General features: G+C 44.6%; 1 protein-coding gene across 8 annotated transcripts in view; it reads left to right on the top strand.

Annotated features, from left to right (window-relative positions):
- The first annotated feature begins 659 nt into the window (after nt 1-659).
- TLK2 (tousled like kinase 2) overlaps nt 660-15140 on the top strand; it is a 44345-nt gene continuing 29864 nt past the window's right edge. For 2 of the 8 annotated variants that reach the window (XM_075036240.1, XM_075036246.1), the window contains exons 1-5: nt 660-971; nt 3111-3199; nt 5026-5091; nt 11912-11983; nt 14477-14546. In XM_075036240.1, the coding sequence (XP_074892341.1) occupies nt 3119-3199; nt 5026-5091; nt 11912-11983; nt 14477-14546 (289 nt within the window). In that variant the 5' untranslated portion in view covers nt 660-971; nt 3111-3118. Of the gene's footprint in view, nt 972-1306; nt 1325-2503; nt 2519-3110; nt 3200-5025; nt 5092-11911; nt 11984-14476; nt 14547-15140 lie in introns of those variants that run through there. The other 6 variants (XM_075036241.1, XM_075036247.1, XM_075036242.1 and 3 more) reach the window with 6 other exon arrangements.

The following is a 15140-nucleotide window of genomic DNA, read 5'->3' on the forward strand; positions in this document are numbered from 1 at the left end:
CCCCCCCCCCCCGCCTTGTACCTGCTGCCCCTCCCATGGCCCCCTCACAGCAGGCCCCGCCCCCTCCCTAAGCCCCGCCCCTGCTGACCTCCCCCCCCTCTACCACCACCCCCACCCCCCCCTCCCCGCGCTGACCTGCCCTCCCCGCCCCTCCCCCCCCGCCCTCTCCGCCGCCGTGCAAATCTCGCGAGACGCCGCGCGCTTTCACTAGTGTGTGTGCACCAATCGATCCGGGCCGGGCCGGGCCCAGCGCCGCGGGGAGGGGGCGAGCACCGGCCCCGGCACCTGCCCGCGCCCCCCCCCCCCCTTCCTCCCTTCCCCACGGGAGGCGAAAGGGTCCCCGCAGCCCCGTGGGTCCCCCCGTCGTCGTCCATTCCCCCCCCCCCCCCCCAACTCGCTCTCCCCACCTGCCCGGGCGCCGCCGCCCGCCGAGCCCTCCCTCGGGCCTTTGTCCTGCCGGCGAGGCCTTGCGGCTGCCGCCGGCCTGCGCGCACCCCGGCCCGCGCTAGGTTTCTTACGCGAGGCCGAGGATCCGCGGCCTAGCCATCCCTTCTCGCTCCCTCCACACCCGCCCCGTCTACCTTCCCCGCCCCGCAGCCGGCGAGGGGCGAGCCCCCCCACCTTCCTTCTCCCCCCCCCCCCCTTTCCCTCCCCTCCGCCCTTCTCCCCCGCGTGGAGCCCGGGTGCCCGCAGCAGCAGCGGCGGCGGCGCCTGGCTCACGAGAGGCCGCGGAGCCGCCCCTGGCCTCCCCCTCCCGCCCGTGCCGCCGCTGCCGCCGCCGCCGCCGCAGCAGGTTCCCTCCCTCCCTCCTCCTCCTCCTCCTCCTCCTCCTCCTCCTCCTCCTCCTCCTCCTCCTGCTCCTGCCCCCGGCGGCGGCGGGATCCGAGCGGTGCCCGGGGAGCGCTCGGCCCGGGCAGGAGGGGAGAGGAGCGGCGGGGCGGCGGCAGGAGCAGCAGCGGTAGCAGCGCCAGGTGAGAGAGCCCGGGGGCGGCGGGGAAAGCGCGGGGATCCCCTTCGCCTCCTTCCCCGGCGTCGGGCCCGCCCGAGGCCGCCCCGGGGGCGGCGGGGCCGGGGTTGGGGTTGGGGTTGAAGGGGGGGGGGGGGTAAGCCGGGCAGCGACTCCGGGCCGCGGTGGAGGCGGGGGGCGGAGGCTGTTAGACGCTGCCCGACCGCTGGCTGCGGCGGGGCCGGGCCGGGGTCACGGCGGAAGGGCCCGAGGCCTGTGCCCCGAGGCGGCGGGAGCGAGGCCTGGGCCGCGGGTGCCCGCCTCGCCGGGGCACGGTGCAGCGCAGGCCCCGCGGGCTCGCAGCACGGCCCGACCCGGGTTAGGGGGGTGTTGGGGGGGGGGGGGGGTAAGAGCGGGGCGGGGGTGTTGGGGGGGGGGGGGGTCGGGCCGGCCCGGGGGAGCGCGGAGGCTGCGGGCCGGCGGGGGAGGTTGAAGGGGTGGGCACGGCCTGTGAATCCCCGGCCTGGGAGTTGAGGCGGTGCTGCCTGGGGTGCCGGGGAGGAGGAGGAGGAGGCAGGCCGAGGCGGTGCAGCAGCTGGCAGCGGGGCAAGGCTGCTCACTCACCGGCTTATTTTCAAACGCGTGCCTCTGTTTCCCGAGTGGGGAGGGAGGGTGGGAGAGAGGTGCTGAAAATCACCCCGGAAAGGAGTCGGGGAGGGCAGGGAGGGAATGCCATCCCCTGCTGGGAGGGATTGGGGGGGGGGGGGTGTCCAGGGCAGTCCCAGGCCCTGGGAGGGAGCTCGGCCCTGCGGTGGGGGGGGGGGGGGTTAAAAGGCTCGGGAACTTGTGGCAGTCCCGTCCCCAGACCGGCATCCCGGGGTGGGGATGCAATCCCCTCCCGGATGGTCGCCCTGTGCCCCATAATGGGGGAGAGACCTGGGAGTACTTTAACATCTTTGCGTTCATGGCTTGTCTGTCATTTTCCTCGGTGCACAGATTTCCTGTTTTGAAAACTAGACTGATAGCTTTGTTGGGGTTTTAAAGGCTGTAGTAGAAATAGGGGTCTCATAGCTGCATTTAGTATCCCATTAGTTTTTGAGGCTTGTTAGTGATTTGGGAGAGCAGTTGTAAATGCCCCCGGATGGATTCACTTTGCCCCCTGTAACTTGGATCTGCAGCGTTTGGAGGAAATGGCAGGGACAAAATGGACAGTTAATAAAAGGAACAATTGTATACTGCCTATTCTAGAGGGCACTTGCTGCCCTTCAAGAACTTTCCTCATCGCATATGCTCTTTATACAGCAAATCTTTATCTTCTGTCTCTTTTTTTTCTACCTTAGTCCAGAAAATGAAACTGGAACAGACATTTCTGGAAATGAACTTGATTGGTGCAGTTGGGAAGATGTGATTCACAGTTATAATGAACATTGAAATTTGTCCCATTTTTTCGCAGTTCAGTATTCAAATTGTATATCTCCTGATTTTTTACCTGTTTACACAACTATGCTTTTTTTTTTTTTAACCCTTCAAATAATGGCATCTGTTGTGTTGGATTGCCAAGAGATACCTCAGGTACATCCAGTATATAGAAGCAGCTGTTATGCTAGAGGTATCTGATGCTTTACTCCATACAGTAAAAGGTTTAAACGAGCGTTATTTTCTTCTTATAATCCCTTTCTGTGCTTGGAAGAACCAAAGCTGTTGTCAGTGAAATCTGGAGTTCGGGGAGATCTAGTATTTCCAGGATTGGCCAAAAATAAATTATGGGGTAAAGAATGTTGCTTTTTTTTTTTCTCCTAGTCATGCAGCACAGATGAAAAGCTCTGAAGCTTTTAGTCATAACACTCTGGTCCCATGTTTTCCTTTTAATAAAGCATCCAGTGGGAGAATGTGGCATAATTGGTTTCTTGGATTTAGAGATCTTGAAATGGCTGGTACAACAGATAGAAAAGGAGACTCTCCAGCAGGGTTATGGTTTAAATACAGTAATATGGTGGCAGAGTCATGTTATTATTGCATGGTAATCTTGCATTTCTCTTGCAAGAAAATGCTTTCTGCATGGTTAAGCTGCAGAACAGGGACTTTCGAGTCTTGTCAGTGGCACAGAATATTAAATCTCTCTCCTTTCCTTGCATTGCATAATCTGAGTGTTCTTCTCCCATAGCAGCAGAAATGATGGAAGAATTGCATAGCCTGGACCCACGAAGGCAGGAACTATTGGAGGCCAGGTTCACTGGAGTCGGGGTTGCTAAGGTGAGTATAAGTACCTTTGGTAACAGGCATGACTGCTTATCCATCCTGCGCTGCACTTTGGTTTTTTAATTTCTACATTGATAATTTTGCTTTGCTAGCAGTTTTGTATCAATAGTTGTGTTTTGACCACTAATTTGCTTGCAGTATGTTTAAGAGGAATGAAAATGGGATCTCTATGAGCAGATGTTTTGCTATACAGAAGATTTTGGGTTCCAGTTAAGTTCCTGGGAGTTGCTCCATCTTAAGGCAGCATGTACGCCCCCAAAGAAACTGTGACAACTTTGTCTTTGGAAGTGGGAATCTCATCTGTCTCTTCCTTTCTCCAAGAATGCATTTGAGAACTGAATTTGGCCACTTGTTAGATCTCAAGTTTACTGTGTTTGATACAGCATGTAACCAGACTTAATATACTCGGGAATTTGTTCAGTTCTTTGTGGGTGCAGTGTGCTAAAATTGTGTACTCGGTCGCATAGAACACACACACAAAAAGTATTTGAAGGTAAGCTCTCCTATATCTGTGATCCACAACCTGCTAGTAAAATCCCATCTTTGTCCTCACGTACAACTTCGTAACTGTTCAGTAGCTGCCTTTCTTGAGTGAGGCACTTAAATCATTGTGTGGTTGCTTCACATGCTAGCATTAAGCTGTTAGTTCTCCAGATGTTGTTGGTAGTGTTAAATTAATAGTCTCTCTGAGCAATGAAATGGTGGCAGAACTCATCTGAAACTAGGTCAGTGATAAGGAGTTTACTTTTGAGGAAGATACTGAGTTTTGGACAACATCAAGGTAGATGGTAAAACAACATATCATTGCTAGATAATTTTCAGAAACCTCTTAGAATTATTTTGAGAAGAAACTTTGTACATGCTGTATTTCTTAGAAAAATTCAAAGCAAATCAAAACTTGAAAAAGGGTTTAGTATGAACTCATACTTTTCTCTCTGATCTGTACTTCAGCCAGGACTCAAACAAGGTTAAGTCTTGGAAGGGAGCGTTGAGTAAGTAAAATGTTCAGCTGTAAGGTAGTGTAGTGAGGAAGACTTAACAGTTGAAGTTGTTAAGGGGTAACAATTTCGGTTATTGAAGTAAGAGTGTGGGGTTTTTTTGATCTTTTCACCCACTCTTAAGCTTTTTTTTTTTATCTTAAGACTTTTACTGACATAAAAGTTTATGGTATGTAATGCATTTATGATCTTGAAAGACTTGTTTCATACAACATTACAACTTTTTATGTACTTTTTCATCTGTTTCTTGCCTCTTCTCCCCATGTATGTCACTTTAGCATCTTTAGCTGTACCCGTCTAGGTAAAGCCAAACAACTTTCTAGAATAGCTAAGACTTAGAAGTTTAAATGCTGTTGCTGCTTTAAAACAGTGCCAGCATATTCAGTGCTCACAAAGAATGTTACAAACTATTCCTTTTAAAGGAATAACCTTTAAGAGATACAGGAAAGCAAGTCTTAATTACATTTTCAATACGTTTGGAGCAGAAAGTACACGCCCTTTCTCTGTATGGGTGAATATTGAAAACTCATTTTTGTTTCTAAAGCAAATGCCTCATCTCTTGGAGGCTTTGCTTTGAACAAAGCTGTTCTGTTACTGAGTTTTATTTTCACGTTTTGTTATGCAGTATAGTGTTTTACTTTGTACTAGTCAGTAAACTGTTAAAGTGCATTACACTTATTTCAAGCAATATATATTTATTTACTTGCATACTTGCTAATTTGCAATAGGTCAGCCAACCATTGATATGAATTAGCATGACTCTACTATGTTGCAGCAAATCTTGGTTGCAATATTAATCTCAGATACTACATTCCCTCCCAGGTTGGTGCTTCAAATTCCCTCCCTACCCCCCCAAGTCTCCGTCCGTCATGCTCCGCACTGGCATTGGTAGGTCATTGTCTTAAAGGGAATATATTGGGAAAGCTGTGATACAATTTGTATGATTCAACTAAGATTTTTTAGCTCTCTCCAATTAAATGTTTAAGGAAAGCTACATAGAGTAAGTTAGTGCCATCTAGTGGGACCGGGACTGGCACATCCTCCTGGGATAGAAGGTATTCTGTTGCTGTTTATTGCATAAAAGGAAGAAATGTCATCTTAGATGCTCTCCTATTGGGTGAAGGCAGCAGGCAGTTGTAACTGAGCTTCCTGCCTTCCACTGACTGGGTGTATCACTTAGTGTGTTTGGTTAGGTTTCTTTAATGTTTAAAAATACAGGGTATATTTTGGACCTGCATAAAACTAATGCACTAGTTTACATCCTTAATAAAACTGCAGCTTTAAAGCCCACTTTCCCTCCATGTTTGCAAGTTCGTACGTGTTTCTGAGAAATGAGTAAGACTAAGCTGATCTACAATACATTTTTAGGCTGGAAACTAGAAAAAAAGCTTCTAGCCATCAGAGTCATGGGATTCTGGAAGAGCTTTCCAGTAACAGTAGTAGAGGACAGAAATCCTAAACTGTTTTGGAAACAGCTGTGTGCTGTCACCTCCTCTGGTAGCTGAAGGCACAACCCAGTGACCGAGGTCATCTGCAGTCCCAAATGCCTCAAAATTCTGTTGCAAGTCTGTGATGAATTATCTCACTTAGTAGCAGGAGAATATATTTCTCTAGAAGCTTGGAGTTAATACATGGAATTAAATTTATGAGCAAGGAATGTTTCTAGGCAACTGTTATACTCATGTGGTTCATCCAGGTCACTAGATAGCTTCAAAAAGCCAGTGATGCTTTAGATGTCTATTCTTGCCATATGGTAAAGTGCCATTCTTCCCCAAATCCGCAAAGCAAGTCCTTGAATTAACACATGACTATCTGACACCTACCAGTATTCCTGCTCATTTAGCTCCCGTTTATGTTTACTTACTAAGGGAAATCTAAGCGCATTCACTTGAGGCATTATTCTGACTAGTAATCTCGGACATCTTCCTTGGGTTAGTAGGTACAGAAGACAAAATGTAGTTTGCTTCTCTAGATAACGTTGTTTAATTTTGTCTGTTCTCATCTTCTGCCTCCCTTCCCCCTGTCTGGGTGCTGCCTTTAAGATATCGGGTGGGTTAACTCCAAAGGATTTGTGTCATTTCCACAGACTTTTTCTGGATAAGAATTGGAATAGGTAATTGTGATGGGTGAATCTCTGTTTGCATATGGCTTGTCTCGGGCTTAACCGGGGCGGATCATCACAGCCGCATGCATATCTTCTACAAGTTTGCTCTTTAAAAGATCTTCAAACTAAGTTGTGTGTGCCACTTTATTATAGCTAAACTAAAAAGGCTGAAGTATTTCTAGAGAGAGTAACCTTCTCTGTCGTGCTGTAGGAATCTTGTAGATCCAGATGACTGTGCTAGAACTGAAGAAGTATTGGTCTTGGTGGTAGCTACTGCTCACTCTCTGCCTCTTTGAGGTATGGCGAAGAAGGAAATGAAAATGACCTGAAGAGTGTCACTTAGGCTGCAGAACATCTGCCTCCAAAAAGAGAATTGCTCATAAAAAAGAACAGCATTTACTTGTATTATTTTTGCTTTTTACCCTTTGTCTGTCACTCTAGCAGTCTTGATCAGTTCGGTAACGCCAGTTGTGTGGTCTATTTAGCAACATTTTTAGCAGCAAAGTTACCTAGTTGAGAATTTGTGTTTGAGAATAATCATGTCTTCCTTAGAGGGAAGTGGTGCTGCATAGCGATGGTCCTTAACAGGTGTCACATGCCACCAGAAGAACTAGTTTAATAAGAGTTTCAAAACTTAAAATTGAATTTATTAGCTGCCACAGAATGTGCTAGGACTTTATGCCAGATACTTGAAAATTGTTTGGCTGCTTCTGTGTGCAGCATTACTTATTTCAAATGTGTTGTCTGGCTACTAGAGCCCAGAAATAATTGCCAGACCTCAGTTCTATTTCTGTCCCGGAACTGAGGGTTAGGGTGAATTGTGTGACCCTTCTGTCCAGTTCGCCGTCAGTAAAATAAAAATACTGTTTTTTCAACCTGAGAGAACTCTTGAGGCATAATGGAAGCCAAGCAAATCCTGTTGCAGATCTGCTTACCCATCTGATACAGAGGAGGTTCCCTGTGAACATCTAATAGTAGATTACCTTCTCTTGGCAAAAAGACCTAGGTGATTTGGGGATTTCATTATTGGCTATAATACCAAGCTTTTCTAAAAGCCCAGTTAAGAAGCAGGCTATAATTCTCATACTTATATGATGCTTGAAATAAGATAAGAATATGTTAACTAAACCTGTCTTATACAGTAGCACTGGACCAGAGTAACTGGAAAACCATTCAACCATTTTCACTTTGGTGTAAGCCTGTGTGGAGTCAGCACTAACTTTTAGTGGAACTAAGGATTGACTTTTTCCCTTTGAAATCTCTTGATTTGCTACAGAATTCAGAAGAACTCGGGTTACCTTGGCTTAAGGTAATGAAGCATGTCTCCGCCATTGAGCTAGCAAGAGAATTTTGCAATGCATGTTGCTCTAAGTCCACATTGGAGACTCTGGCCAGGCAGCTTGAATTCCTAGAGCTCTCTTTCAATACGAGAAGTTGGAGAGCACAAAATGGAGACTGCCCAACATAAGAGTTGTGAACAGGCCTGAGGGATCATTTTTGGGAGCTTGGAGAGGCTGAGGAAATGCACAAGTTATGTGAGGCAGTAGACAGACTTGAAGAGGAGATGGGTAAGAGCAGTCTGAGTCAGGCCACTTTGTTATGGAAGTTCCAATGGGAGCTGTTATGGGGCTAAGTTGTTTCTACTGAAACTTCAGCCATTGTGCCTCATTTGTGGCCTTTCCAGGGCTCTTGTAAAGGGAGAAATGACTAACTAGCTTGTGTGAGTGGACAGATTTTACATTCTTGCCTTTGAGTAGGAGTCTTGAAAGCGCCTGCTACTGTTGCATCCACTTCTCAACATGGAGGTTTTGTTGTGCATAGGTAGGTCACGGACTTAGAAGCAGCAGTTGATAGGTGAATCACAAGGGAAAAGAGCATGCCAGCTTATCTCAGAAAGAAATTCCTTGCGGAGGAGGAAGTGTGTGCTGTTCTTGTGCTTGTCATTTGGGTAAACACTATAGAAACTATTAGCTTATTTCAGATGACCCACGTATTTTGAATTTTTGCTGAGCCCCATCACCAATTCTCTTGACAGGGTACAGTGGATGAGTGGGCTGTAAGTGATATCAGAGAAGTGCAGTATTATCCCGAAGTAGTCTATGCTAGAAAAGCCAGATGCCAGTGCAGATGACTTCTTCAGGAACAAAATTTATAAGCCCTTCCTGTGTAAACTATTGCATGTTTATTATTCCCTACTGCTACTTCCCCAGCAATATTCTGATGTTAGTATTCTTTGCCATTGCTTACTTCCCCCCCCCCCGCCCCGAAATTCAGGTTTGTTCCTTTAATTCCTTTTGTGTCATGACCACTTATAATGGTATGCTAAATTAAGTACTGACCATTTATCCAATGTCAGTTGCCAAGTTAAATATAAACAGTCAGGAATGGTAAAACATAAATTTGAAGGGTTTTTTTATACACACACTCACTGACTGTTAGTTGAGGGGGAGATGCTCAGATGTATAGTTTCTCATATCCATTGTCTAAACCTGTTGCTATAAGCAGTTGATAACATGAGGTTATGTGTGAAACTAGGTGTCTAGCTGGATGATGAGGAAAACTTGCTTTTTCTTTCTCTTGCATAACTATGTGAGAAGAGGTGCAGCTGAGCGCTAGGCCATGTTCCTTAAACGTCCTAGGTATTGCATCTTTATTGCTTCGAGTACAGCACGTTCTAATGAACAGTTTGTGTTTCCATAGCCAGAATACCTCAAAACAAGACTTTTTTGCCAGCTTTGACATGAACAAGATGCTTCACCTCCTTGCCTGTGAGATAGGCCTAATCCTTTACTGTAAGAGAAGTATCAGTGGAAGGCACTCTAGAAGATCATCAAGAGAGAGGAAAACTCATGCAGTGGAAATGCCTACAAAGAATTAATTCTGCATTTGTTCACAGTATCAATACACGAGAGTGAACTTGCTGGATACTTACAGACATCTGACAAGCTGTTCTTTTCTGGTTCCATAACTAAGTAGTTAGTTCCTTTTCACCCTTTCTACTACTGCGTTGAGTTCAATTTTATGATTTTGTCAGTGTAGTTTCTAGAAGAAGTTTTAAAGTAAAGGGAAAATAGGGTTTGCGCTCTTCAAGAATCTGTGATGAGAACTGAACTGCTCTTTTATTGATGCGAAAAATGGATTTGATTCCAACAGCTAGGGCTGTAAATTTCCTACACAAAGTAGTCGGTACAGGTAGTTGTGGTACTGGAAGTAAGAAAAACATCGTGGGGTTTGTATTAGGCATTTTTCCAGCTGCTTACAATCCAGAACTTTACATTCGGATGCAAACTGAGTGGATTTTTTTGTACTGGAGAGGATAAACTTGTATTTCTGAAAAAAATCTTACGATCATTTCTAACAATGGACAGCCTCAACGGTGTATTTCTCCAGGTGACCTTAGAATACAGGTCCATTGCTGAAACATCGACCCTTCATAAGCTGCTCATGTACCCTTTCAACCACAGTGTTCTTGAAAAGCTCAAATGTGGCATTCTGGGAGCAGCTGTTCCTGTCATTTGCTATCCATGTGCAAAATGGAGGCAGTGAGATTTAAGCAAATGTGGAAACAACTTTCATCTTCATCATCTCAGAACCCCAGCCTGTCCATCTGAGACCAGCAAACGCTGATATGTTGAGATGCTCCTGCACCTAATAAAGCTTTCACGCTTGCACAGAAGGTTGATGTCTTGGGCATGCTGCTGGGGTTTGAGTGCATGAGAGGAAGTGAAGGATTTTAGAGGAGAGCATTTGTGCAGTTTATAAACAAGCTTTTTACATGGGTGAAGAGATTAACTTTCTGTTGCCACTTGCTGTAAGATACTACTTTTTTTGTTGTTTTTGTCAATGAGGTCTTCATGTGCATGTAGCTAAGGCTAGTGTTGGTACTTCTCTTAAATCCTATTGGCCAAGGAATAAAACCCTCGCATAACCAAGAGTTGAACCTGTAAGATTTGTGAGCCATTGCATTGGGTGGTGGGGAGCTTGCTTCTTTGTCTAAAAAGCAACTAAATTTTAAGCTTTTGTATTGCTGAAGAGATGAGGTAAAATATCTTTCTGGCTTTGAGCTACTTGTGTGATGAGTTGAAGGGGTAATGGTGTGGCTTAAAGAATATAATCTGCAATTTTTTCTTAAAGTAATTTGCTTTTAAAAGGGAATCCTAAATGTGTAACTTCTTGAGTTGTTCAAGTGTTGCTGGTTTTTTTTGTTGAAGCAACTGAGCACGTCCTTTTAGGAGAAACAGATTGGTAGTTAACATTCATAGTGTAATACAAAAGGTAAACAGAACTTTTACTTTCTGTGGGTGCCTGCTTGGAAATTGGGGTTAGTAATAGCTAGGTTGTGTCACAGGTTTAATTTCATGGTCGTCTTTGTCTTATAAATGGGGAAGGGAGAACTGTTACCCCCAAAAATAATCTACTGTGGGATTTCTCTGTGGTGTTAAGACTTCTCCCCCACCCCTCCCATAAGTCTTCTGCTGAAGTATATAATGAGAAGTGGCTTTGCCTTGAGGAAAGATTGATGGGTGGGAAGTGGTTACTGCAAAAATAAGAATGCTAAAATAGATTGAATCTTTGGGAAAAGATGCTCACAAGTTATTAATGGAGAGGTGGCTTTATCATGTCATTCTTCCTGTTAATACATTCCATCAGTAATTGTGAATCTTGTTTTTATATCTTTGTCAAATTTGTCTAGATTTCTTAAGTTAGATCTGTAGGAGGATACTTTCATGTCAGAGCACTAGGCTAAAACACAGTGACTTTGCATGATTCACTTTTCTTTCCTTTTAAAACCAGGTTTGGTATGGATTTAAAAAAATAATTTTCAAAAATGCTTGGATACATAAAAATGCAGATGTGGATCCAGTAGAGCCTGCAAAGATGCAGGCAGACTTCTGTAGGTACCTGGATGCTACTTTGGTAACTCTATTCCAGCCTCTTGAATTTGTGCTTTAGCTTGGTAGGAGCAACTGCTCTGTTGGCAGGTCACCCATGGGTCCATAAAATAGCCTAGTGGGAGAGATTGTCTTATGGGTGCCATTTGTACTGCTGTTGACACAGCTTTCACTTGTTCACTTTCTTAGTGTTAAAAAATACACATCTAAAAAAAAAAATAAATCAGTGGTACTGCCAGCATCTGATAACAGTAATTAGCTGCCTGGCCAGATGGAAGATGCCTCTGAATTCTTAGCCCAGGTCAAGCAGATGCTTGCCTGAAGAGCTGAGCTTGGAATGACTGCTACTCAACACATCAGAAGTTTTGTTTCTCAAATAGTTGTCTTAGACTTCTATGAATGCTGCCTTGGCTGTTTTGTGGATGTGGTTAAATAGAGCAGTTAGGATATAAATTGATGCAGCAATATCATTGCAAAGGCTGGATCAGTATGCTGAAAAAAGACTGTCCAACTGGTAGTCCAACTTCATCTTGCTCCAAATGACTACTGAAGTTTTTTAGTGCCCCATCATGTGTCTAGGTATTTGACCTGTGTTGCTGATTTATCCACCTGACTTAGAGCAGCGTAGTTAGCCCAGAGATGCAATGTTTGATAGAATGTATCTGCCTTGTATGGAAGTTGTTTCTAACAGTCTTTGCTTGTTTTTCACTAGGGTCCATTAAACAGTGAGTCTTCCAACCAGAGCTTGTGCAGCGTGGGTTCCCTGAGTGATAAAGAATTGGAGGTAAGCAGGCACAAATCCTCGTGGTAATCAGGTTTAAGGTGGACATGACTGAACTCAAAACATAGAAGGAATTGTGTGAGAGTGAGTGACAGCGTTCTTTGTTTTGGTGGTGAAAGAGACTAGTGGAAGTATTTAGTCTGGATCTTAATGTACGGTCTTTGGACCATGCGGTGAAACAGTTGTCCTTGAAGCTTCCCACCATAGCAGGCAGATTTTACCCAACCCCAAAAACACAGCATTCGTAAAGCTCAGCTTATGAAATTTTCAGCTGCATTGTGATTTATTTGCTGGTTTTGGATACAGTTTGGGCCAAATAAAAAGCCAAAGAGCACTAATGGAAAAGTTTTCTTTACCTATCAAATACTCAAGTTTGCAGAAGTCTGTACAAAGCGGAGCATTTTTATGAATTGCTCTGTGGAAGTGTAGGGAGGTGAAAATTGATGCTTTGTCCCTGTTTAATCTCACTGCTTTAGGATTAACTATTTCAAAACACTTGCTAAAGCAGCAAAATGAATTGTAGAGTTACATTTTTACTTTAAAATTCCACATTAATAAAGGAAAATCTCAAATGCATTTGCTTATGCATTTAAAGAACTTTCCACACGGTTATCAGGTAAGTTTTGGATCACATTTCCCTCTGTTACATGACAGTACTGATATGATGTGTCTCGTGAAGCTAAGTATTTTGAGAATGCAGTATCTTAAACTCTGTACAAGTGAGTATAGTTAATAGTGGAAAACTGGGTATTTGTTCGCATATTACTTGGGTTTTTTTATGAACTTCTGTGGAGTGATTTAAATTGGCCAAGCTGACATAATCAAAACTTCCATTCCTTGCTTTTTCAGTCTGTAACAGATAATGTTATGTGTAATTTTTGTTATGTAAGTACTTGAATGGAAAAACAACTTAAACTGAATCTCATTAATATGGCTACAGTTCCATGGAGGCTGTAATGGAGCCTGTGGTGTTACAGTCACGCCAACGCTGTTCATGAGTTGCTCTTCACTACACAGTGAGGAGGCTATGTCACTGACTTCTACACATACAGGAGCTGGTACAGCAAGTCTCTAGATAGTTATGGAGTTTTCAGTCCCCTCATTCTAAAAAGTGCTTTGCAGACACAATAGCCACCTTTGTCTTAACATCCCCTTCATCCTCTTACCAAAACAATGACATGTCGGTGACTGCCCAGCTGGTAACATGGGACTGTAGATGTCCAGCATCCGCTGGGGACACAGCCAGGTTGAGTCTGGCTGTGTCAGCTTTATCCTTTTTATCCTATTAAAGGAGGTAGATTGATTTCTGTGCTTACTGTGTGCAAGTCTTTTGGCAGAGATCTTTAAACAGGGTACTTTGGACTTTGGTTTCCAAAGAGCATGAAGCTTAGGTTTACCACAAACTTTCTAGCCATCGTTTTCCCTCCCCCAGAGTTGTGTTTTGCACACTGTGGTTTTCTTCCTGCCCCCAGGCTATAGTTTAGTGGTGGCTGCAGTGACTGTAAAGCATATAGCTTGGAAATTATTTGGGACCCTTTGGAATAAGAGATGGTTTTAAAATGATGTTGGGGATGGAAATGACAAGGTATCTTTCTTTCCAGCAATCTCAGTAAGCTGCTTCTAGTGCAGTGCTTCCTAATGTTTTCAGCAGGTTTGGCTATGTAAGTGACCCTGGTGACAGGGAAAGCACCGAGCCAGGGTCTTCTCCACCCTTGCATCTCTAGGTTTGCTAGCCTTGTACAGACAGACAGGCCTGACGCTTCTGGAGGCTTCAAGCTGTCCACCTGTGCTCTGTATTGTGCCTGTGCATAAATATATTGCTGCCCACTGATAAGCTGCCCCTCAGGTCTCTGGTTGCTCAGGAAATGGCAGATGCAACTGACCCTTGACTTTAATGAGAGATATGTCCAGATGAATTGCTGCATCTGTGGCAGCGTTCTCCTGGCTGCCATCTTGGGGAGCTCTGCCTTGTTTTGTGTAAGGCTGCAGTTGTGCACCAGTGGACAGGATAGTTTTTGTAGCCATCTGCAAAGGGCTTTGGGAAGAACCATTAGCTACAGGCAAGATGAATTGTCCTGGTAGACTGTGAGTAGCTACTGGACTGCAAATTTGGATGTCTGTACTCAAACCTCTTGTCATTACTCCTCTTGTACCAGTACTGTGATTGCTGTGAAATACATAGGTTTTTATAAGTGTTTGAACTTGTTCTGCTAACCATGTGAGGTAACTGGTCAGTAGAGGCTGGCTTGCTGCAGCTGAAATAGGAAAAAAAAATTAACCTTACTCCTAACCATGTTCTCTCCTTTCTGCAACACATATATCAGAAGGTAGCAGCTATTTGAGAGCAGTTGTTTCTTTAAGTACCAGCAGTAGAAACAAATGCACCAGAGAAGTGAAATGGCCACTGGGGATATGGAACAGATTATTGTGTTTTGGCATTTTCTTTAAATCTTGGAATAACTGCAGAAATGTTAATTTTGAAGTATTGTTTAACAGACTCCTGAGAAAAAACAGAATGACCAGCGGAATAGAAAAAGGAAAGCAGAAGCATATGAGACCAGTCAAGGTAATTCATTCTCCTGACCCTGCTGCAGGATTTCTGAACGGTTGGTAATTTGTGCACGTTTTGCACAGTCAGTGTCCTAGGAAACTAATGGCTCTTCTCAAGGGTGTGTCAGGCAGCTTGTTATAAACTACTCCATGATGGTGTAGTTCTCTTCTGGGAGCCTTGTTATCCTCATTGGCAGGAAAATACTCATCTTCAGCTTATTCGCACAAACTATTGCGTTTTTATGGGACAGACTGCCGAAAGGCTTAGTATGGCTTCTCTGAAGTGTTGTTTTGGTCCCACATCACTACATATACAGCAGCCAGACTTCAAAATACGGGCTGTACTCTCTTCCTTGCTTTTTGAGACGTATGCCTGCCTTGTTAGAGTAAGTTCTCACCATAACAAATAGAGAACAAACTGTGCTTAAGTATAAAGCAGTCAGTACTGTCTCAGAGTACTACGAAAAACTCGACGTGTTCAAGCCCAAGTTCAGATTTTCTAGCAAATGGTCATAGGGGCAGTTTTCTATTTCTTTCATTTTTCAACAAGGAAGTAACGAGGATTGTATTGACGGAACTGCTTTGATAATATTATAATAAGAGAAAAGGG

This window comes from Buteo buteo, chromosome 9, assembly GCF_964188355.1.
Source record: "Buteo buteo chromosome 9, bButBut1.hap1.1, whole genome shotgun sequence".
NCBI lineage: Eukaryota > Metazoa > Chordata > Aves > Accipitriformes > Accipitridae > Buteo > Buteo buteo.